Genomic DNA, 23,026 nt, shown 5'->3' on the forward strand with positions numbered 1-23,026 from the left:
ATGCGACGGGTGATAGAAAAAACTTCCGTGTACACGCTTGGGTTTGGATTTAGGTATGCGGTATTATCCTAACTACACAAGCCTATCTCCTTGCCGTAGCAAGGAGATCTAAACCGCACCTTAAGACCGGGCTGAAGACCGGCTTGCAAAAATTGCAGAAACCGGTACAATATTTCCTTCTCAACTAACGAATATTTATATACATGATTAAAGAGAAAATCTCAATTCCCGCCAATTAAGACCTGTTGCAACAAGGTAGTAACAAGTAACGGGCGAACGGCAGCATAAGCCGATCTTTTTATGCCAGCCGATATGATAAGGCTACTATAGTAGCGACGTCCATGGTGTGCCATAAAGTTGCTAGTTAAGGTACTGCGACCACAGCAAGAAGCTGTCAACAACTTTCGCTGAAAACGATGTAAATTCAAAAAAATAAATGATCTGGTAATTTGACTTCTTGTTTCCCGTAAAGTCTTCGGAAGCCGGCTCATGTGCAGCATGTGCAACATGACCTTTAAATGTAAATTAAAAGTTGATATTTTGCTGAATAGCCAGAAAAAACTTGAGTGGTTGTACATATGGCCGCCCGCTGTGCACCCTACCAAACAAACAATAATTATTGTAAATCGAATACAGACTTTTAGCAACCATAATTTTAGGTTTCACAGAATCAGAAAATAATTACGATTAGGCAATAACTTTGGAGCTTGAATCAAACAAGAATAACCGCTAATCCGAAGCTGTGATTCATCATGCAATTAGTCAGGACCATGACACAATATTGAATTTACCCTCTCGCCTACACGCATGCTTAATGAACAACTCCTTTAGCAAAACTCGTTTATTTTGGCTGTACACACTGTTAAAAATCGCTTTGAACTGCAGTAATGCGACGGTCATGAATGTTCTCGTATTTCGGCATTTACATCCCGACAGTGACTGCGACGGAAAGACAAAATTTAGAGGCGTCGCGTCGTCGACATAACCAACCAGGAGCATCTGTACGCGTGACCAACAGTTTTGCCTGTTGAAAAAGTAAACATATAATAGCTGTGACGGGATGGAATACCACTGTAGTCTCATGTTCTTATAATTTTAGGAGCGTAGAGCTTTTGATAGTTTCAGTGGCTTAAAGTTTCACACTCCAATGTCCCATTTTACACCAAAAGTATTTTAAATCTGAGCAAACTTCTTCATATCGCACTTTATTGCCATGGCCGACAATAAAGGATTTGTGGTTCAATACTTTTCCGATGGTACATACGACGCTTACAGGTACTTGTATCTAAAATAAATGCCATTAATTTGATAATTATTATTCCGCTAATTTATTTGCCGGGTGCCGATTTCGATACGCTTGTACGCCATCGTAGTCTATTTCCTGATGGCGAACAAAATACATTGTAAATATGATGGTGATATGTGCACGAGTACACTCTGTAAATCTGGATAAAAGATTAAATCCTGCTTAATAGTCTCATGTATTGTAGAAACAACTACTTAACTACGCAATACGCATACTGCATACTGACTAAGTGAATACGAAACACACACTATATACCAAAAATACTCCGCTCCCTAAGACTACATAAAACAAGTACTAAAATTTTACAGAAAGTTTCATTCCCGTGGACCAAACGAAGAAGATGCCGGCAAGAATGATCCATGCTTTTCTATAGTATTTGACGACGAACCGATAAAGGGAAAATGGGATTCCACTGACGGTATCCTGATTGTTGAAATGTAGATCACGTATTTGGTCAGTTACAGTGAGCTGGATTGGTGTGCAGGATTTTTCCAGTTGGTGCCCGATGGAAAGCGGACATTTGTCGGCACAGTGTGTTTTGAGCCTCCTGTGCCGGGCGATGTGGCTCCCAGTGGGTTTGAGGGCGCTGCTCGGGCGCCTGACCCCGTCCAACACCAGGATGGCAGCTGGTCGCAAGTGGGCCCGCCTCTGTTCCGTGGGCTGGCGTATTCCGGAAAACCAGGAGGTAAATTATTGATATTACGGATATTTGTTTATGTTACTACGGATCTCTAATTATTTACATTACGGATATGTGTGTATTCATATGCGACATAGAGTAAACATACCAGCAGCAACAAATGTCTGGACTCGTTTACATAATAAAAGGAAGACTACCACTAGTTTACAGGATTCTACGTAATTAATGGCGGAATTACCAAATGCTTATGCGTGTTAATGTGAGTTATAACAATTATCTGACGTTCTCATTACGGATGATAACACTGGATTGACCAAGGAATACTTATTTGCTATTTCTGTTGCTGTTGTAGAGCGGATCAAAGCGGTTTAAGGAGCAAACTCATCCATGATACTTCTATCGATCAGTGCTTACATTGTCTTTCCATATTTGGACCGGCATGGAATCGATACGCAAGCAAAAAGCAATTGTTTGTACTCGTACTTCTGCATGTATACGGTTGAAGTGCTTCTATAAGGTGAATAAAGCGGATAGCAAACCGGTTACCGTAATTTAATGCCTCTGATCTTTGGTCAAAGTTTTGTGTAATACATTCTCAATACGAGAGGGCACAGAAATGCTTGGAATTACAAAATTATTGACTTAAAAGTTCAAAACGGTTTTGGGTGCTTGTAAGGCATTCACAGCCCGCTCTCGGAGCCCCAGAGTTTCGTTCGCAAAAGAGTTCGTAATCTAATACTTTCGTAAACTGGAAGATCAGTATAAAAGCGCATCATCGTGGCACTTTCAATATCCGTCACCGTTGCACTGTTTGTCAGGATATACGATCTATCATCCTACAACGCAAAAAGGAAGATTGCAGTTTGACCTTTGGAAAATTTTCCACAAAAGATAAAAAATCATGATATAATATGTATCGTGCAAAAATGATGTAGCGCTATATGATATATACATATAGTATACCTGACAATGTTGCACATCGTTGGAATGTGGGAGCATGAATGCTAGTATATCTGTTAAACACTCCTTTCCAACACATTGCGTTTTTCTATTATCCCGTGTCACAATTACGTAGAAATGTGATGGATAATGGATTTCCGATTTTTTTGTACTGAAAAAGATATATGACGTTACAATGGATAGCATAGAATTGGCAATGTCTTGCTTCGGTATATAAGTAAGTTGAGATAGCCTTACTTTTCTGTATCGGCAACGCCATACGGATATTGATGATCAAACAACGGTCCCAGTTGGACATTTAATTTCCAACCATGGTCAATCCACCCGTTCACAACGTTCCAAAAGCTCTTCCACACACCGTTACGAAAATTATCAAACATGGGAATCATATTAGAGATTAACTGGATATTGTTAATTCCTGACAAACGTGTGCCTGTTAAGAAGCACAACATTTTAATTATCCCAGAATAAGCAAAGTTCACAAAACGAACTGTGATTTTTTTATAGTATTTCACCTGATGGCACCAAGTTTGCTGGTTTAGTCCCGAACGAAGCATTTCTGAGAGCTTGACAAGTCGGTTTATCTGAACTTACTAACCGGACATCAGTTCGTATGCAGTCCAGACTTGGAGGATTTGTAAGCTGTAAGATTAAGACGAAAGGTCACTCATAAATTTATTTCAACTGACTCCTGTCTCAGAAAACACGGCTGCGCAACTCTTTTACTTACTGTGCGAGTGCTGTTCGGCTGAATGCGGAAGCTGCTCCAGATCGGCCTTTGTCTGGCAACATCGTAAGCAACAATGTAGTCTGGATTAACCAACAATCGAATCGCTGATTCTTCACTCGACTCAAACTGGGGGACCCCAAAAGGCGCATGATAGGCAAGAAGCGCAACACTTTCCGCATTTGAAATATTCAGTGACATATCAGCTTCTGCCATACTTCCCTGATGAAGGCAACATGAAGAAGTAAAACGATTTTTTCACAAGAAAAAGTACCGATATTTCTAATTAATATAATTATGCTATTAGTACGCAAGTTAACGTAATTATACATGGGGAAGAATTACTATTATTACATATTATTACTATTAAGGAATTACTATTAAGGAATGCGAATTCCCTTATATAATTTTAACAAAAAGTGCGTTATTTTTAACATACCGTAAAACAGGCTTGAGCTGGCGAGCAGGTATCATCTCCTCTTGAAGCGAATTCCGCTTCTGATTGTGGGAAAATTGGCACATCCACTTTCGACTTGCTTACGGTGGGAGCGGATTTTCGCTCTTTGAGTAATCCATGCAAACTACCGTATGTTCCATTGTTTGACGCTGGCGAAATGTTCAGCAGATCACACATAAAGTTATACAGCTCCACATTCCGAAATGGCTCAATTTCAACGGCCGATTTAATAGATGGTCCCATTGCCATAAAAATTGACTGTTGACTTTCATATAAATTGTCGTACCCATGTATACCACTGACGCCGGTACAGGTGTACATCGGGTTCTGAGATGCATACACCGATGAGCGCGCTTTCAGATTCATTACCAACGGTTCCACGCGTGGTGTATTCGTATAGTGGAGTCTACGCGGGAGCTGTTCTTTTTTGTATATTTGATAGGGAGGAAAAGAACTGGACGGTGTCTTAGCTGGGCATTGTAAAGCGGCATAAAGGTCATCAGCGGCAAACGGCGAGGTTTCCTTCAGTGATATACGCGCGTGCACGCCCTGTCAATACAAAATGATAATGAAACATTTGTCTGCTATGCCAGCTGCCGCAAGTCCATTATTACACCGTAAACAAAAATATCGTTGCTGGTAAGGGAAGACGTTGCAGAGTTGTTTTGCAGCATCGGGACAAGATAAAAAGCTTTATCGCAGTCAGCATCTTCCATCCCGTGGTCGGAGACCAGGATAATATTGACGCAAGGCAAAATGTCTCGGTCGTGCAGGCCTTGCATAAGTCGATCGAAGACAGAGTTCATCCTGTCTAAGGAGGCATTCACCTGCGGGCTCTGAGTTCCATAGCGATGCCCTAAACAAATTGAGGACAGGGACGAATCTGTAATTTACTTTCCTCTATTTGTCATTACCTAAAATACTCCTGCTATAATCATTTGTGTTCTACAATTGCTGGATGTGAGGTTTGTGTTACCCGAACTTGTGTACCATGTGTAAATGTGCAATGGAGGCGATTTATTGATATACTAATAAGTCTAATTTGTACCGTGGTTCGTTACTCGGATGACTGGACCACGCTGATCGTAAATATGCTTGCTAGTTGTTTGAACCTTAGAATTAAGCTACTGTAGAATACCCATTCACCTCCGGAATCTGGCTCTTCGAAGTACAGCATCGTGACATCTGGACGGAGGTCATCCGGAGAAGATAACCAGGACAATACCGCGTCGACACGGTCTTCGAAGGGAGTGGAACCGTTGAACGGTAGATACACGTTCGGCCGGTATCCTTGAATTTCAGCCTGCATAATTTACTTTTAATTAGTTTATAGCTCTCAGTATGCAACAATACATACATGTTAGCGCTACAAGTCATTTAAATTCAAAGGAGACAGGACGTATATATAGATAAAGGGATCAAAGGGTGCTGTATCGATAAGCTAGAAAATACAAACATATATAAGAGCGTAGTTGGCATACCTCCGTTCCCACCCAGAAATAAGCATTAGCGCGTTTGCCCTGCTTTCTCGCAGTGACCCATATCGGTTCTCCGTTCCACCAGCGTGACTGTCCGACACTCTCCGAACTCTTGTAGTTAAACTGCGCCTTCAAGATGGGATCATAGAATGTATTGTCCACAATACCGTGAGATTCGGCGAAGAGACCTGTGGCGATGCTGTAGTGATTGGGGAAGGTGATGGCCGGATGGGTGGGCCGCATCGATGGAGCCGACACTCCGCAGGAGCGAATGCGCTCCAGGGCGGGCGTCAGCTGTCGCGACAAATATTCCGCGCGAAATCCATCGGTTGATACGACCAACAACGGAGGCCGCTCCCGATAGCTGAAGAGATAAAAAATTTTTGCCATGCAGCATTTAAATCCACATTAACCATTTATAACAGACAATAGCCATTCAAATAAAAAAATTCCAATGAGGACTTAACTCAAAAATTAAACTTAAAACTGTAAATGCAGACGTAGGCGCTGAAAATTTTAGGCGATAAGCGTAACTGCAGTATGCAGATGATATAACAAAGTTTTGGGATCATTGTTTCACCTAGCAAAATAGAAATGCTGCATAAAGTGAAGGGATTTAAGCAAAACTTGTAAAAATGTCATAAGCGTTTTTCTAGCGATAACATTAATACGTAGACTGTTTTTTACCCTTTAGGGCATTGGCTATTATCCGGTGCCGTGCATGGTGTTTTTCTCCACGAAGTGGCATTTCCAGCGGATGTCACGGTGGTGGAAGGCGCCGTTGACGTTTCATTGCTCTCCGATATGGAAGTTGCAGGATCACGAGGAATGAATAACCCGATTATTAGTCCAATTAAAAGGAAAACGACACAGGCAATAATAACTAATAAAATTCGTATCCATTTTCGTTTTTGCTAAAAAGAAAACAATATCCGTTCGTACAAAGCGTACGCCAGATCTGCAAACCGCTGCGTCTGGATTGAAAAAAATCGAGTATAAGTAGTCTTCATTGTAAACAGGTAGTAATATTTTATTGTGTTATCATCGTCTTAAATTTAACGGGGAAGCGTTACGGCCATTACCTTTCCTCGTGTCCAGTCGGGATGGGTGTGCAGATGATTCCCACTTAGCGCAATCGCTGTCGGGTCATTTTCCAGATCATGAGGCATTTTACGTAAAACTGGAGTGCAATGTTGCCTAAACTGCTCTTTCAGGGTTTCTGACAGACACCACAAGACAGGAAATTAGATGCATAACTCGCTGATTTGACACTTCCAGATTACACACCGTTTGGCACGAACTTGTTGATAATAACACTGGCGTGGTAAGAAAATTGCTGCCTGCGACAAAGTAAAGTATCAATCGATAGGAGGTCTATCACACTGATAATAGTTACGTGCTTTATCATAGTGCTGTATAGTTGACCCTGCCTAATTAGTCGTAGTAATTATGATTTTTGATATTCCATCAGTACCAAATCCGATTGGGAGTTTAAGAAATTATCGTATGCCGCGCACGTTTTTGAAAACAAAGCATAGCGCATTATTTATTGTAATACTTCAAGCACTTTTGCAATTGAGGTTAGTCAGGTTACATAGATCAAGTACTCGTACTTGTAGTTCTAATTTATATTTTTTAATTGATTGGTCGTACCGATAAAATTACTATCATAGTACTAAACTATTCAGAGAACGAAACAACCGGTGCATCAGCAGTGGAGCACTTCCTTTTCCTACCGGAATCAGATGAAGTGTCTGTACATGCATACTTATCGCACAATACTATATGTATCTCCATTATCCATAAAGTACATATATCTATATAACCGATATAATAGTACCGTACAGGATCTTTAATTTACGCCGCTATGTCCAGGATTTCCGGCTGGCCGTTAATAGCTCATCCGTTTTATCAGGAAAGGGTGCGTAAATCTGTTAGGTGCGTAAAATTTCCAGTGACAACATGTAAACATAAATACTTGAATTTCCTCATTTGTCAGGAATTTTTTTTGTGCAAACCAGGCGCCTTTTTGGGCTACGTAAATGCAGTTTTAAAATAGTTGAACCACTAAAGTCCACAGGCTATGAAGAGTAGTTACAGAAGCCGAACTGGGGCACCCAATTTTATAAATAAGCAACCAAAAAGGCAAAGATTGTACAATGTACACTACTCTGAAATCTAATTATTAGCATACCTAATTATACGATCTTCTGTTCTTCGCTACTTCGACAATTAATGGCATACTTTATGTTCGGTACGAACTGTCTACTCGTAGTGTGACAATAAAGTTAGAATAAACGAGCGCATTTGTCGATAGGCTGATGTCCAGTAAAGTCAACTCTCGCTAATCAGGTGTACGGCACCGGAAAATAATGACGTGCATACGTGCGTATGTAAGATAAGACCGTCTGCAATCTGCTTCTTGGTGCGCATATATTATTTCCGTAATATGTAAACATGCTTAAGTGTTAGTCATCCAAAGCCATTAAGCAATCGCTTAAAACCATTAAGCACAGGCAGTCATACACCGCGAGTGGGCTACAAATGATATATTGCCGCTATGTGGATAACCGTAAACATAATTCCTCCTCAATCTCAAGACAACGAAATACCAGATCAAAATCAAAGACACAATTTTAAGACAGCTACAACCGAAGAGAAGCAAAGTCTAATTTTCGATTGACCACTGCGATCAAACATTTTATGCTAAACTTGTACATCGCTGTGCAAGCGGATATGACTAGTACATCCGAGCATCACATGGAGGAACCGTACTAACCATGATTTTTATTTTGAATACTTCTATTTGTAATGAAATCATCTGCATTGAAACATAATATTATTATGTGCTAACTTGTAAGTTCTAAAAAAGCATATTCAGAAACAACAACTGCTAGTAGTTAACCGCCTCACAACATTTTCTGCCTGGATTTCGAAAATTTGCATTACAAAAAAAAACATAAAAATAACTTTTCCGGATGTAGCAGTAAACTCGCAATCTCTCTGCAAAAAGGTATTGAAAAATAAACATATCTTCACCACCAGCGCAAACTAGCTTCTAGTAATTTATCAATTTCCTCTACGTCTGTTCAGACGATTCCGCAGATCGTTTGAGCCGATGCGATTTGGGTTTGAAAGACGATTTCTGAGGTCATTCATCTGCAGCACCGGTGAGCTGCGCACTTGAAGCAGACTGCGCAAATCAAAACCACCCTGCTCGCTGTTTTCACGGAAAATCTTCGGTTCTTGCTCAACTTGCAAATCCGATCTAAAAAATAATTTTATAACTACATAATTACATAAAACAAAAAGACAATAAGGTAAAACAACTAAAAGAATAACAAAGTCCGAACCAATCGACGCTCTACCGCATTATTCGAAAAAATTAATTCGATAGACATTAATCACCTCGCTCTTCGGTATGGAAAATAGCCCTCACGGCGTTCGGAGGCTCCCCCCAAAAAACGGTGATAACCGCGTGATTCACTGGGACGTTGATCCACCTCCAACACTTCTACATTGGCTTCTTCACGTGAATATGGATTGCACAGACCAAATGGTTCATGATCTTCAGATGAGCTGGTAGATATTCTTCGGCCGGAATCTCCGAAAACACTAAAACACAAATTATTTACATCACACTAACTCTACATACTCTAAGCCACAGACATCACAAAAAGATGAATAAAAAAGAAATACTATCGGCACTCGAATGTACCTGCGATGTGAATAACTTGTGGTTGGTTGAGCAGATTTTCCATTGGCATTTCCATACTTTGCATAGTACTGGCTGTATTTTTGTGCATTGGGAGGTTTTTTATCGATTGTGCGGGCGAAGCGCAGTATCAGCTGCTTGGCATGGGCCGGGAGATTCTTGACTACTCGCCATGTGCCTTGTGGCACCGGAATGGGAAACGAAACAACATCCGACAGCAAAACTTCCTCTCCAGTTTGAGCATCACAAAATGTCCCGGTATCGCTCTCCGTCAACGGCTTTTTGGACAGTCTTAACGGCTGAGAAAGATCCTTCAGTGCGCTAGCGGCGGAAATCTCATCGGGAAACGCAACATTGCCTGCAGCAGTGAATAAGTGCAAAATTACAAAATCTGACTGCACAGCAAATTACGAAATCCTGAACGTGTAGCGTGCTGTCTGATAAACTTACAAGATGTATCGTTAACCCACTCCACCCGCTCCGGTTTATATGAAGCAAAATAATTCAGAACATCTTGAGTGCTCATTTCATCCACGCCTCGCACGTGCAGTGTATCCAAACGATATTTTGGAATCATAACTGCAATACAAATAGCACAGCTTCCAGTCAATGAATAACAAAATGCAGAAACTGTTTTAAAAAGAAATCTTCTTCAGTCAAGAACGAGAATTTGTTCAATTTATTCAAGTAACTGTAGAGTGCTGTTAGACCAGAACGAACCAGAACAAGTTTCCAGATCCATTGCTAAACTGCCATATAACGCAGGCAACTTTGAAGCCTCGATCAAAGTTGCAGGTTTGCATGGCGGAGTTTCCACGATCAGCTTTCCTTCAGCCGAAGCATCCTCCATCTCAACATCTCCAGACATCACAACGTTCCTTCCATCCGCATTGACAATCTGACTCTGCAGCGGAGTTGGAGGAAGTGGTCGAGGCTTCGGAGCCGCGCGCTTCACAATGCTGACAGGAGCGGTGATGCGAGTGGGAACCACGACCTGCGATGGCATTTCCAACCCGAATTCAGCAGCCTCCTCTTCGGATACGGACAGGCGCATAAAGTCATCATCATTATTCCGTGGAATGCTATCGGTCCGAGTAACGATCAGCGGATCTTGGCTGGACATTTTCCAAATTCAAAGAGCTTAAAGTCTTAACAGTCCAAATATACACCGAGACACTGGTTGCAGGAATGGAATTTCGTTACACTTGGAGCCCAACTCTATCAACTCTATCTGTTTCTAAATTTTCCGTTCAACCACAGACTGGAAGTTCTTGTCCAATACGGTATCAAGAGAAATCCAGTAAACAGTATTTCTAAACATTTCGTTTCCACTTTCCAAATCACTGAAATCACTTCAAATCAGTGAAAAAAATTAAAATCGGTAAATTATAAATCCAGGCATTTTTCGCCAGTCGCACGATATGATGAGTGCAAATTTCTGAATCTTTAGGCTTTACTCCGGAGTCCAACATTCCAATACATTCCAATGCTCTGGTCAGTCTTGTCCCTCTTGTGTATTTTTCTAACTGGTAAGGGCTGCAAAAAAAATAAATCATAAATTTAATTTTTAAAACAGTGAAGCTATCGATTAATAGCATTTAATAAAAAATGAATTACGAATGCCAAAGCGGCTTACATTTTTGCTGTTTACTGCAAGACTGAGTGCAATCACAGTAATAAATAAAGTTCAGATTTTTATGCAGCGCTTCGCTCGCAGCCTCACTCAAGGTGAAATTTGACGTTGATGATTTGGGTAACAAATTTTTTAATAACTGAGTTATGTACAGTCGTTTTTTTGCAGTTCCAAGGGATTGCGATCATCTGAAGTTTCTGAAGATTTTAACCAGGTGACAGCTACAAATCACGTTGATTGAAATTTGAAATTTGAACTTGATACGCATCTGCCGTATTTGGTTCAATTTCGAGCCAGTTCGAGGCTGAGTTTCGCTTCGATGCAGGCGTGCATATGAATCTGAGTTGTTCCGGTCACCGAAGTCTGAAGTTCTGAACCTTCCCGTTGTGACAACTAGATTCAGGCGCTAGGCGGCAGGCGCACGCCGCTTAAATTTAAAACCTTTCGGATCTTCCGATTTCCGCAGTGACTCACTTGTCAGACGAATCAGTGGAGCACGCCTGTGGCCCTGTATGACTTTTCTTATCTCTGTTTCTATGCAAATGGACTGGGGCACGTGGGATCACTTTTGTCATTAATGTTGATGAAAGGATTCCATTTTCATTTGATGTAATTGATAGAGCTTTTTCGCCAAAAATGTGTAATATTGTTACTTTTGTTATCCGATTTTAATTCACTCGGCTATCTGCAATCTTGGTCGAATTTTTGACCGGAAATCAGCTGTCAGACAGGCTGAAGCAGATCAGGACAAAGCGCTTGTGTTGCAGTTTACTCAAGATCGACGGTTGCAACTTCAGGTACTCGTGGGAGCTCGCACAAAGTGTTCCCCATGAATTTAAAGAACTCAAACCCTGCTCGAATTTATATAGACTGTGCTTGTGTCTTTTGCAGAACGAAGTATATTGCATGCATAACTTTTCTTATTTTGGAAAACCAGAACGGAAAGGTTTGATTATTATTGCTGCTGAGCCAGCTGATAATTAATCCGCCAAACTGATAACGACTGACTAAACCTGAACTCACTGTCCTGAAGTCACTAAACTACGGAGGTACGTGCAACATGTAAGGAATTAGCACTGCTGGCTATTAACAGCAGTAATGAGAAGTACAATTGCCTTATATAAATATCAGCCGAAAGTTGAAACTAAACCTGCGCAGTGGTCAGGTACAGTAACTAAAGCTAACAAGGAGTTACTGTTACAGTTCTAGAAGCTACCAGAGTAACCTGAGAAAATAAACGTACAGTATGTATAGATATTATGTACCGCCGTAGCTGCACTTTGAAGTCTAATGCAGAAATTAAAATTAAGGTAATTTAAAAACTTAAATAATTTTGACGATCTTTAGAGGTGCACCCTACAATATACAGTATCTATATACAGTAGATGTAATCTACAATTGTATATAATATACACATTAATTACACCGTGCTGTAGATGTGCATTTGTTAAGTACCTGCCGTCAGTGCCGTGCATATATAGGCTGCAGTTAAATTAGTTTGATCCGTCATCGATTTGAATTAATTTTATGGTGCTTTTCTGAGTTATTTCCAAGCAGTTACGAGTTACGTTTTAGGAAGTCTTACGAAATGTCCGGTTTTTGCTTCTTGCACACTTTTTTGCTGGAGTAAAATGTCAAACTATTTGAGATGGTATAGTATGTTTTTACTACTAGTATATGGATAATTTTTACTATTCATATAGTATATTTTTACTATATGAATTTACGCAGATATATGAATATTTGCGTAAATTCTGAACGGAATTTGTGAGCTCTGAATCGCTTAGTATGTGTAAATTACGATTAGTTTTTTTGTTAACGCCAAGTTGTTGAAAAGTGAAGATGCTCGTTGATGCAAGATGTCGGATTCGCCGGTGCCGGCGACTCGGTGCCGGAACATTGCGCAACATCGTGCATGGCTGTAGCATGGTCATCCATTACGCTGGCTGTAGATAGAGTACTCGTACTGTAAGTAGTCTGTAGAATGTAGACCTGTATTTTGTGGGACGTCTGCGCGCTGGTGCTCAAAAGTCAAATGTTTGTACTGTATTGATCCTGATGGTAGTATTCGCGCTTTGTGTTGAATTAAAGTACTTGTTTGGTTTTACTAATATTCCATACGTACAGACCTTAAAGTACGTACTCTACGCTGTATCTATGTAAACTCATGGAACTATAAGTATGGGGTACGCGAGAAGCAGGATGAGAATCAGGAAGCGCGATAAGTAGAAAGGAGCATAATCGCTCAGCAGCGCATTTTTCAGTAGAGCGTGAAATTGGTCCAGGGGGACCGGGTTGACCACAACGACTTAGCAACGCTTTCTTATAGGGAAAACGGTGCTCTACCACCCTGTGAAGCCGGTGGTCAGTTTGGTCATCATACGGTTACCCACGGGTCAAAAAACGCAATCACCCAGTATATTTACCATTTAACGATTTAAATGTTTTTATTTATTTTAACCACTCATCAGCTCCGTGGACGAAATGTTGAACTGAGATAGTGGACCCTGCAATTACATTAATTGATCCGCTATTAGATGCTAATTATTTAACAGCCACAATTTTATAATTAATTAAAACCATTACAGTTGCTGTGTTTCGTTTTTCTCGTTTTTCTCAAAAAGCATTTTTAAGGACAAGGCTACTTTAACCGCGTGTCCTGTGGCTGTTTATGGTCCGATGTTTTTTATTTTTTTTTGTTTGAAAGATTTCAAGGAGATCTACACGGAAACGTTGCTAAGTCAAATCGACCGATTTTTGCGATTATGCTCCTTTCTACTTATCGCGCTCATTTATTTTAATTTAATTTATTATTGATGATCTGCGCCCTACGGGAAGAGAAGCTATGCAGGAATACGTGTATCATTATATTATGTGTGTCGTGTATACGTATTTGACCAGCAGGGTCAAGTTGTTTGCGTTCTTACCTGAATTCGTAGTACGGTGATAGTTGGAAATCGGAAAGGGCAGTTAGTAATACGTTGCATTTGTTAGCATTTTGAGGTATCGATTAAAAATAAACGAATGTGACCATCAGATGATCAGGGTTTATGTATTATGTGTTATTAGTTTGTGTATTATGTGTATTTTGTGTATTACAGTGACTGTTAATGTTTTCATCGCGTTCTTGTACGGTTGTACCACACTACACTAATATTAATGGTTTATAATGCGATGTTGGTCACGGATTCACGGTGCGTGTCGTTTGGGTAGTCATAAGCGTCTGACAAGCATTAATCAAACGCTAGAAATTGTAAGTCTAATTGCAAGAATCTGGGGGTAGGAGTTGCATAATAAAATGCGTGAAACAATGTCCGCGGTACGTCGGCAGTCAAAAAGTATTTCGTAGCATAACGGCTGGCCATTTCTACCCGTAACACGCCTCACGAACAGGATCGTTTTCAGATAGTCCGCGCCTACTGTTTCGTAGTGTTTATGGTGCGTTATGCAAATTACAAAATGCGAAATTTATACAGTGATATAGCGGGAAGTCGGTTTGCGCAAGAATAGGCCAGATTCAGCATTTAAGACTATAAGGCTTAAAATGTTATGTTGATCCATGTTATGTTTAAAATGTTATGTTGATATATAAGGCTTAAAATGTTATGTTGCCTGCAGTGTTCCTAGATTCGTTTCCGAAACATTGGTCTTCTGTTTCTCTCGTAGGTGCGATTCTTTGAAGGAGATTTTCCTGTCGTAAACAATTGTGTTCGCTATGTCTGTCAACTTGGATAACAGCTCTGTTTTGGAAGCTTTGGGCCGATACTGCAGAGAAGGAGAATTTGATTCTGGTGTACTGAACAGGATCATCTTTGACAACCGGATTGATACCGAGGCCCTTGTCGGAATGGCAGTTTCATCGATCAATCCGGCAACATGTGTGTGGATGCCGGCAGTAATGCACGAATTGTGCAGGCTCTCCGAAGCGGACTACTATCCAGACGAAGGTACATGGGACCGGGCTGTTGCTGGCGCTTTGCCAGCTGATGCAACGCCACCTTATCCCATATGGCCGACCATTCACGAAAGTGTCTGTAATTATCTTGCTGGACAGTTACGACGCCGCCGCTATTTGGTAGCGATCGCGAATATTAGCAACAGTGCAGCGCACGACTGTATCGCGGTGTTTTTCGTTGACCTGATGGACCCATCAGTGGGATGTTTTATGCCGAATGACTATATTCGTAATGGACTTGGACTACATAAAGATCGTCTGTTGAGTGCTCAAAAGTATTTCATCAGTGCATTTGGAACTTTGTCCCGTTATTGTAACGAAATTGTAGAAGGGTAAGCCGTCAAAATTACCGAATGCAAAACGTGTACTTAATTGTAATTAAGTACCCTTTCACTACTGGTAGGATGACCAGGATCATGGCAGTGCTAACGATAAATAAAACTGTCTTTATAGTTCCACCATGCTATGATAAACTGTATTATTTTAATATTATTAAGTACCTTAAAGTCGACACCTTTGCAGTTGAGATACGTTATTGACAATTTTTCTCTAGGTCGGACTATTTTCGAAGCGGGGACATCGACTTTACCAGCGATAAGTTGAAGGTAGAGAGCATTTTGTACAGTGTACAATCGATTATCGAGTATATTTAGGAATTTTCGATGAAAAGAAAATACTTATAATTAATTAACGTTATCGACTAGACACGGTTGGTTTCATACTGTTCGTAGTTTGCTGAAAATTTCGATCTGTGTTCGACCTTTTGATTTTGTTGTGGTAGGTCGTGAGAGTTGGCGTTGTGTTTTGTATCTATAATCTCTCTGTGCAATTTTACAGGGTTCCGCAAATTTTTATACCTTGCATGATTTGAACAAGATTCTGGACTTCGATCGCACTGATATACCCACTTTGTTGGCTGTCGCTGTGTTCAGACTGACCTGTGCACCTGGTAGCGGCGACAATGATCTCCGGAAGTGCTTTTTTGATGCGGTTCAGCAGCTGTACAAAATCGTTAGCTGGGCGACTGCTTCTTTTCGCACGAGTGCAACAACTGCTCGTACCCGACCTAGAAATATTCCTTGTGCACCCATTTTTGACGCAGTTTTCAATACCACTTTCCGCCGACGAAAAAAGTCACCTTTGTTGTCCACTCCATTGGAGCCTTTCAGGATTCTTGGTGACCGAAACAGTTCGCCTCCACTGAATGCTGGCTGTAGGTTCTTTTCTTGAAGCTATCGACACGTTCATTAAGTACAGTACATAGTCTAAATACCTGAGTGTATTGTACTGTTCGTGTGCGCGCATCTGCGATATAAGTAGCGTGTTTAGAATTTTTTGAATACGTGGTAATTACCCGTAAAAACGAAATAATTTTGTTTTTGTTGCTTCTGAACAGCAACTTATTCCGAGCCAATAAATATTATGCTATTGGGGTATGCGAAAATATCTAACGAAAATAAAATCCTTGTGCTGAGGCAATTCCAATCGGAAAACCTGTTTTGATTTGCTTAGAAAACAGCCGTTACAGAGATTCATTTTGATATGCGATACTGTCGTAAAGTATTGCGTTTTATTTGCAGATGCACCTGAATTTAATTATCAGCGAGGACCCAAAAGGCATCCCGATCGTCGCCAGTCTTCCCGCCCGACAAAAAAGTTAGTCTTATCTTGGTTTTATTTAGTTGTCTGGCGTTCTTTACTAACGGAATACTATATGATTTAGGCCCACAACTACGTACTGTCACTACTGCCCATCGTCCCGCCCTAAACCAGATCAAAAAGGTCGCACATCAATGTCTTCGAATATTAAGCGCGTTACTGCAGCGAAAGTTGTTGTAGGGCCTTCTTCCAAGGACAATGATGCCGGCAGATTCCGCAGTGGCAAAGGCATTTCGTCCGTTGACAGTCAGCGCATTCCTTCCCGACCGCGTGTGGAATATACGACCGAAGAAGGCAGGTTTATAAAAGTTTTCATTGATTGTCGTTTTTATCAAGGGTGATTGGTACAAATCTTTACCATTCTCATGAAACTAATAAACCCCATGGTATCACTACCTTGTTTGTATAAATATGAAAATCAGGTGGTGAAGGTGGTGTAATGTGTATCACTCGAGTCGCTCAGGGGCATCGTAACGCAGCCGCAGCGGCTTGCACAGAACTGACAAAAGTAAACAATGCCCTGGTAGTTCGTTAATAGGTTCCCGAAGGTGAAAACTGGATTAAAGGGTCCGTGTTATGGGTAGGGGATTCCTATACAGTTTGCAGCTTACAGTTAGGCTTAGCTTGAATTAGCTTTTTCATTCTCAAAATTTATCTTGCAGATCACGTTATGTATCTGGTCTGCAGTTAGGCCGATGGCGTCGGGATTCGCAGAGTCATGTAATTCGAAGTTGGATTTCGAACACATTTGTTTTATATTATGTTACTCTAGAAAGAAATGTGGTCTTTTACTTATAATATTTTGGGTGATTCACTAAAGATTTCCTTATAATTATGTGCATAGGTCTGAGGTCGTTTTATGGTTATTTTTTTTACACCTTCCGGGTTGCGAGCACGAAGGCCCGAACTGAAGCAGTTGCATGGATGTCGATTTGGTCGTGATTGAAGCACGGGCTAAGGTCACGTAGAGGTGGCATATTTTCTGCAAGTGCATTTTGTTGGCAAGTTGTGCGAGTGTGTTACTACGTGGTTTTGCTAGAATTGCTACTGTAGTTTGCAGTGATTGTTATCATTATAGTAGATGCTAAAAATAATATTTATTGTGTTCAGGAATGAGAAATGCCGCGGGCATGTCTGCCAATGCGGATAAAAACTTTGATCGACCACGCATTTGTATGCAGCAAACACTATTCAGCTCACGATCATTGTGCCGTTTCATCGTTTATTAGCCGCTTAGTCGAGAAATAGCAAAACGCTTTTATGACCTTGTTAGATGGCACCATAAAAGCCTTGAAACAGACGTGAACCTCTTTTTAATATTACCATTAGCTTCTTTATGTTAGTTTTCGTGGTTGAATTTCATAGCCCATTTGTTCATCGACTGCCATAAATTTTACAGCTTTTTCACTTAGGATAAAAGGGTGTGCATTTTATTGAGTTATTGTTATACTTCTGTTCTCAGTTCCATCTGTGGACTTCCAAACTGCTGTGGAAAGTGAAGGAGAATCTACCATTTCGTTTGGCCACCAATCCCCTGATTCGATAATACACCCGGAAATGTTGAAGGCTGATACATATGTATGTGCTGTTCAGAGGAGTGTGTCAATCCATACTCCAAACGTACGGCGTGCCCATGTGCGCCCAGCCGTGCTTAGTTCTCAATCGCCTTCACCCGAGAAACGCCGCACCACTCCTTCTGAGCCACTGCCAGCGATGGCGATAAAGTCTCCACCCATTAAAACTGCTGATGCGCATAACGATAAGTTCAGTACTGGAATTTCGACCAGCGAGCAGAGTGCTGTGCCTCGTGCTCAGATGCAGTTTACAGGCAAGCAGCAAAATCCTCGAGTGGTGGATACAGAGCAAAGTCTTATTTATTCCCTTAAATCTGCTGGTGGTGGACTTGCTTCTAGTGCTCCTGAAGCGCTCCCAACAATGCCAAAGCATACCTCAAGCCACTCCGTGCACGTGCCTACTGTTGTGGATAAACTGTTATCTAAACCAGCGCAGGTAAATAATAATCAAATCTGTGATTTTCCGGAAGTTGGAAAATCTGGCGACGGTAAGAAGAATGGAACATCGTCAAACACCGAGAGGGCTTCAGCGGAAACCAGCAGATCTCCACGCACAGGGTCATCTCATTCTGTGAAAGCAACCACACCGCTGGAAAGTGGAACTTCTAAGAATACCAGTGAGACGGTGGCCAGCTGTCATTTGGACTCTAGTCAACCAGTGCCGGTGGCACCACTTGTCAATAAACCGGTTGGTGGTGTGCGATCTAAAGATGGGCGGCCAGTTGCCACTCAGTCAGCTGTGCCGACTACAGGCACGAAGACATCTGGTTCACATCAGCCACCTGTGCCCGTTAATAATCGCGTGAACAAGATTATCCCACCCGTTAGTGCTTTACAATCGAAAAGTGCTTCTAAAGACGGTGATAAATCAAGCGCGCCCGTTGCGGTGTCCGGAGCGGCCACTAAACGTCATCCCGAACGGAATATTTCCAGCGAAGCGAATTCGCCTACTAAGCCGGTAACTAGTTCGAGGGCTGCACTGCCTTCCAACAGTCAGACGGTATCGTCCAGTCCGAAACAAAGCATCTCCATCCGCAGTCCCACTGACAGCACGACGCTGAAAGCAAAGGAAAGTCACAAAATCGATATTGTGCCGCAGAAGCGTACGGAAGTATGTCGGACAACTTCTGCATCGCGTCCTGCTACTGGTGGTATTAGCTCTGTACCGGAGAGAACAAGCAAAACGAGACTTGTTGACAAGGAAGCTGCTCTGCCCATTATCGACGTGCAGTCAACGGGGAAACCGGACAGCAAGGAGAAAACTTCGACAGTCGGAAGAAGCGGGATTGCGCTAAAGGCTGCTGCACCGATATCGTCCGGAAAATCCTCCAGTGGTCTTCTTCAGAATAAAACGGCTAAGCAGAGTGAGACACCTGGTCACGGTGCGGGAAAGGTCAGCCTAGTCGCTACATTATCCGATAAAGAGAATACAGTCGTCGGTTATGCTGATGTAACCGGCACGGAAACGCATATAGCATCGCAACAGAACAGCAACATATCCTGTGATACTGCTGCGGGCCAGTCCATACCGGTGATTATCACGAAGAATCCCGGAATGGTGACAAATCGGTCAGAGAAGCAGGCCACCGACATGTCAGACTCCACTGGGTCAGACTCTGCTGGGTCAAACGGACCTTTAGCTTCCCCGGGAAACAGCGTGAAGCAGCCTGCAACAGCGCATGCTGATAATGGAATTGATGTATCTAAGGATTCCTCCCTCCTACTGGCCGGCACACATAGCCCAAAGGTTGATGCAGCAGCGGCCACGACGAGCACCGGAGAATCAAATGTAAGCAATACCCCTGCGCAATTAAAGAAACCCGAAGTGACCGGCACTGTGACTGCCGTTTCTCTCGATGGACACGGTGCTCAGTCAGCCTCCGTCATGCCTTCACCGCTAAAGAATATGGCCAAGAAACGTGTGAACAATCCTTTGCTAGTAAAAAAGAGGCTTGACACCCTCTTGGAGGGTCCTGTGACATCCTCCGAAGTGGTCCACTCTCCCAAAAGAAAAGCGGAGTCATCTGGGACTATTACGAAGAAACAAGCATCCGGAAGTCGTGTGCTACCTGATCTGGAAGGCGGGTTGGCTTCATCGGTCACTTCACAAAGTTCTGGAGTAGCGGCGCGTCTAAGTTCTCAACAAGAGAGTAATCAGTCTATTGTTCCCACCTTCGACAACACGGGAAATGCTGCTGCACCCAGGACTCCGAGTCGAGACGCCGTGGGTACTGAAGATTGCAGTCACCATTGTGAGCAGCAAGTTGCTTTGACATTGGAGGACAGGAATGATGGCACTGCAGCCTTGACTGATAATGCTGGAGTACAGCCTGTCCAAACGGTTGGAGTTGCGACTAAATCAAGTGAAGGATCCCAGAGCTACACTTCGGTTGCGGTGCCGAACACTGATGCCCTCTTGCGGAAAAGTAAGTGTCACTGACATTAAAATGCATTGCACAATGTGTGGTCTGATGCTCTAGGAGGAGGAACCCTTCCCGGCACTGCTCCGGAAGCTGCGGATATGGAGAAGAAAACGGCTGCGAAGTCGGTTGTGCATAATACCGGCCCAGCCTGTGGATCGTCGACTGTAGCTGTGAAGTTGTCCACAACGGCCAAGCCGGTTCGAAATGCTTTATCGAACATTACTGCTGGCCAGAGTGTTGACCAGAAAGCGTCTGGAAGGAATTCGGTATTGGCTTCGACCACTTCGAAACGGGGGCGGTCGACCTCACTGACTAAGAAAAGCGTAACTACAAAGAATTTGGACGAGGAGAAAGGTCAGCCCCTCCCCAAGAAAAAACTGGAGCAGACGGGATTGGAGAACGACAGATCGAAATCTGGAAGGAATTCTTCTCGAGAACGACGTCGAGACGATATCTCATCGTCGTCGAGAAACCGTCAGGATCGACAGGTGTTGTCTTCGAATGCACCCCGGTCGGCTCGACCGGATGCTCGACATGGTCGACATTCGCCGCCACGTGATCGAAAAGCCCGACGCCGGTCGTCATCGTCATCGCACGAGCGACAGGTTTCGGGAAAAGAACGAACTAGCCCACGTCATGACAACCACATTCGAAAGGACGGGGTCTGCTCGGTCGATGTCCGACGTCAGCGTTCGCGCTCGAGGTCTTGTAGTCGAAAGCGTAGTGGAGATGGGAGTAAGAGTATTATCGCTAAAAACCCTTCACCCGAGCCTGCTTCTCTAAATGACTCAGCCACCGGATCACAAAGTAAACGGCTGGATCGATGTGTTTCTATTGCTTATTCGGATATTTCCGAGGATGATCAGTGTTTTCCATCTTTATCTGCAGATATTATAGGTCACGTTGTTGAGCCGACACAAGCGGCAGGAGGACATTTCGATGCTAACAGCAGTTTTGTGGAAAGTGAGCCCGATATCTTTGACGAACCTGGCGTGGTTTTGGAGCATGAGGAGTATCCATTGCCGAACAATCCCGAAGATGGTGCGAAACTTAACCGGTGCGACCCGAGTCCGGTTGTTCCAGCTACGGGAATGGACGAACAGGTGCACGAATTCAGTATAACTGACGGCGACACTCATAGTTCGGGGAATGTTAAGACCGTTTATAATTTTGTTTGGCATAAGGATCTTCCGGAAATGATCAGCACTTTTGAGTTGTTTAATGGAAATGTTGTTAGGGATACTGATGGGCATGACTCTGGTTGTGAATGTCCTAAGGATGGTTTGATTAATATTTCCGATGTGGTTTCAGCGATGGGAGAGGAATGTGGGTTATATGTGCCTTTTGTTTTAAATCACCAGGTTGACGAGCAGATGCATGAAGCTACAACTGCTGAGAATATCCCGAAGACCATGACTGAGAAAAAGTATCGGTGTAAATACTGCAAAGAGAACGATTGCGTTGCCATACTTGCTGAGCGGCATGTTATCATGGACCATATCCGGCACGAGGCTATGACGCGGACCGGATCGCCTGTGTTCCCTTATAAATGTGCTGGATGTGGGGAGTGGTATCCGACGTTGGGTATTGTAGGGTTCCATGTAATAGAAATTACTGCGGGGAATCCGGAACATTATCGCTTTAAGTGCTTTGATGTGGCTTGCTGTGGATCAGCAGAGTTCCGCACCAATGATATTGAAGAATTTCGTAGACATTGCGTCCAGTTCCATGGTAGCGATTTTCAGATGTCGAACGATGCGCTGCTGGCCCAGCACGATTTGTACATTCCGGAGAAAGACGTTGCCGCTACGGAAGAGGCATGGATGGAGCTGATGCTGGAAGAAGTTGTAGAGGTCGATTTCACGCCCTTTTTGGATGCAAAACACGACATGGAGAAGCGGTTGGGACAGAAAATAGAAGAGTAGTTTTTCCGGTTAAGTGCCCTTGGCTTGCCTTGTTAAAAATGTCGGTTTTAGTTTTGACATTTAACAGCGCATTGATTCCCAGTGTGCGTGTAATGAACCCGTGGTTTAATCATTTAATGTGACCGTAATGGAGTGTTTTTGGGAATGGTACAATGCTTTATTGCTCATGTTATTCAATTGTTAACACTTTTTATTGGTTGGATTGTTTGCATAGTGCCCTTTTATGCTTTTTTTAACAGCTTTGTGTTTTGCCGTTCCCGCTTGTTTTGTGGATCAGTTTGCGGCTTTGCGCTATAATAATCATTCCATTGTGTTGAGTGCAATAATTGTGGACGTTACTGGGCGATGGCTGTTTTTGTGTATATTCACTATTCACACTAAATGTCACTCATTACCTGTGTTGCTGGTTAGTGGCTACCACTTATCATTAATATTGTTGTCACTGTGTTGTTAACATTTCATATAATCTCGGAAAATTCGAACTTCGAAGCATTTTCTGTATAAAAAAAATTAAACCCGCATTTTAACTGCAAGAAGATGATCTAAATAATAATGAGAACAATAAAGCCATTAG

At 42.4% G+C, this 23,026-nt stretch overlaps 4 protein-coding genes across 11 annotated transcripts; 2 read left to right on the forward strand and 2 right to left on the reverse strand.

Moving 5' to 3' along the window:
- The first annotated feature begins 990 nt into the window (after positions 1–990).
- Positions 991–2,491, forward strand: LOC129581860 (uncharacterized). Its single transcript, XM_055473131.1, has 4 exons — positions 991–1,275; positions 1,615–1,724; positions 1,791–1,991; positions 2,299–2,491. The coding sequence occupies exons 1-4, from the start codon at positions 1,214–1,216 to the stop codon at positions 2,316–2,318; spliced, it is 393 nt and encodes a 130-aa protein (XP_055329106.1). The 5' UTR covers positions 991–1,213; the 3' UTR covers positions 2,319–2,491.
- LOC129581857 (ectonucleotide pyrophosphatase/phosphodiesterase family member 3-like) lies at positions 2,485–6,964 on the reverse strand. Its single transcript, XM_055473127.1, has 11 exons — positions 6,651–6,964; positions 6,256–6,482; positions 5,572–5,932; positions 5,237–5,393; positions 4,705–4,946; positions 4,073–4,639; positions 3,637–3,855; positions 3,422–3,548; positions 3,144–3,339; positions 2,910–3,057; positions 2,485–2,782 (listed from the first exon to the last, which is right to left on the reverse strand). The coding sequence occupies exons 1-11, from the start codon at positions 6,735–6,737 to the stop codon at positions 2,627–2,629; spliced, it is 2,487 nt and encodes an 828-aa protein (XP_055329102.1). The 5' UTR covers positions 6,738–6,964; the 3' UTR covers positions 2,485–2,626.
- Positions 6,965–8,340: 1,376 nt separating this feature from the next.
- LOC129581858 (nuclear cap-binding protein subunit 3-like) lies at positions 8,341–10,687 on the reverse strand. Its single transcript, XM_055473128.1, has 5 exons — positions 10,004–10,687; positions 9,734–9,862; positions 9,287–9,641; positions 8,977–9,183; positions 8,341–8,836 (listed from the first exon to the last, which is right to left on the reverse strand). Exons 1-5 carry the CDS (start codon positions 10,404–10,406, stop codon positions 8,638–8,640), a joined length of 1,293 nt encoding a protein of 430 aa, XP_055329103.1. The 5' UTR covers positions 10,407–10,687; the 3' UTR covers positions 8,341–8,637.
- Positions 10,688–11,163: 476 nt separating this feature from the next.
- On the forward strand, positions 11,164–23,004 carry LOC129581855 (uncharacterized). 8 transcript variants are annotated; one of them, XM_055473126.1, is made up of 10 exons: positions 11,164–11,713; positions 11,808–11,965; positions 14,583–15,203; positions 15,425–15,476; positions 15,709–16,084; positions 16,452–16,527; positions 16,595–16,824; positions 17,993–20,530; positions 20,585–21,630; positions 21,889–23,004. In XM_055473126.1, exons 3-10 carry the CDS (start codon positions 14,632–14,634, stop codon positions 22,450–22,452), a joined length of 5,454 nt encoding a protein of 1,817 aa, XP_055329101.1. In that variant the 5' UTR covers positions 11,164–11,713; positions 11,808–11,965; positions 14,583–14,631; the 3' UTR covers positions 22,453–23,004. The 8 variants fall into 8 exon arrangements, with proteins under 8 accessions (XP_055329101.1, XP_055329099.1, XP_055329100.1 ...); XM_055473124.1 differs by having other exon boundaries at positions 20,585–21,334; positions 21,416–23,004; XM_055473125.1 differs by having other exon boundaries at positions 20,585–21,334; positions 21,425–23,004.
- Positions 23,005–23,026: the final 22 nt, after the last annotated feature.

Source organism: Paramacrobiotus metropolitanus, unplaced genomic scaffold, assembly GCF_019649055.1.
Source record: "Paramacrobiotus metropolitanus isolate TYO unplaced genomic scaffold, Prichtersi_v1.0 Parri_scaffold0000006, whole genome shotgun sequence".
In the NCBI taxonomy this organism is placed as follows: domain Eukaryota; kingdom Metazoa; phylum Tardigrada; class Eutardigrada; order Parachela; family Macrobiotidae; genus Paramacrobiotus; species Paramacrobiotus metropolitanus.

Bases quoted from the DNA above. Each gene is read 5' to 3' on its own strand.
- LOC129581857 (XM_055473127.1), bottom strand. From the start codon at position 6,737: ATGCCTCATGATCTGGAAAATGACCCGACAGCGATTGCGCTAAGTGGG. The intron at 4,640-4,704 runs GTAATAATGGAC...TTGTATTGACAG, and splicing joins ACGATATTTTTGTTTACGGT to GGCGTGCACGCGCGTATATC. The intron at 3,856-4,072 runs GTATGTTAAAAA...TGCCTTCATCAG, and splicing joins CAGCTCAAGCCTGTTTTACG to GGAAGTATGGCAGAAGCTGA.
- LOC129581860 (XM_055473131.1), top strand. From the start codon at position 1,214: ATGGCCGACAATAAAGGATTTGTGGTTCAATACTTTTCCGATGGTACA. The intron at 1,276-1,614 runs GTACTTGTATCT...AAAATTTTACAG, and splicing joins GGTACATACGACGCTTACAG to AAAGTTTCATTCCCGTGGAC. The intron at 1,725-1,790 runs GTATCCTGATTG...ATTGGTGTGCAG, and splicing joins AAAATGGGATTCCACTGACG to GATTTTTCCAGTTGGTGCCC.
- LOC129581855 (XM_055473120.1), top strand. From the start codon at position 14,632: ATGTCTGTCAACTTGGATAACAGCTCTGTTTTGGAAGCTTTGGGCCGA. The intron at 15,477-15,708 runs GTAGAGAGCATT...GCAATTTTACAG, and splicing joins TTACCAGCGATAAGTTGAAG to GGTTCCGCAAATTTTTATAC. The intron at 16,528-16,594 runs GTTAGTCTTATC...TATATGATTTAG, and splicing joins TCTTCCCGCCCGACAAAAAA to GCCCACAACTACGTACTGTC.
- LOC129581858 (XM_055473128.1), bottom strand. From the start codon at position 10,406: ATGTCCAGCCAAGATCCGCTGATCGTTACTCGGACCGATAGCATTCCA. The intron at 9,184-9,286 runs GTACATTCGAGT...TTTGTGTTTTAG, and splicing joins ACAAGTTATTCACATCGCAG to TGTTTTCGGAGATTCCGGCC. The intron at 8,837-8,976 runs GTGATTAATGTC...ATTATTTTTTAG, and splicing joins TTTCCATACCGAAGAGCGAG to ATCGGATTTGCAAGTTGAGC.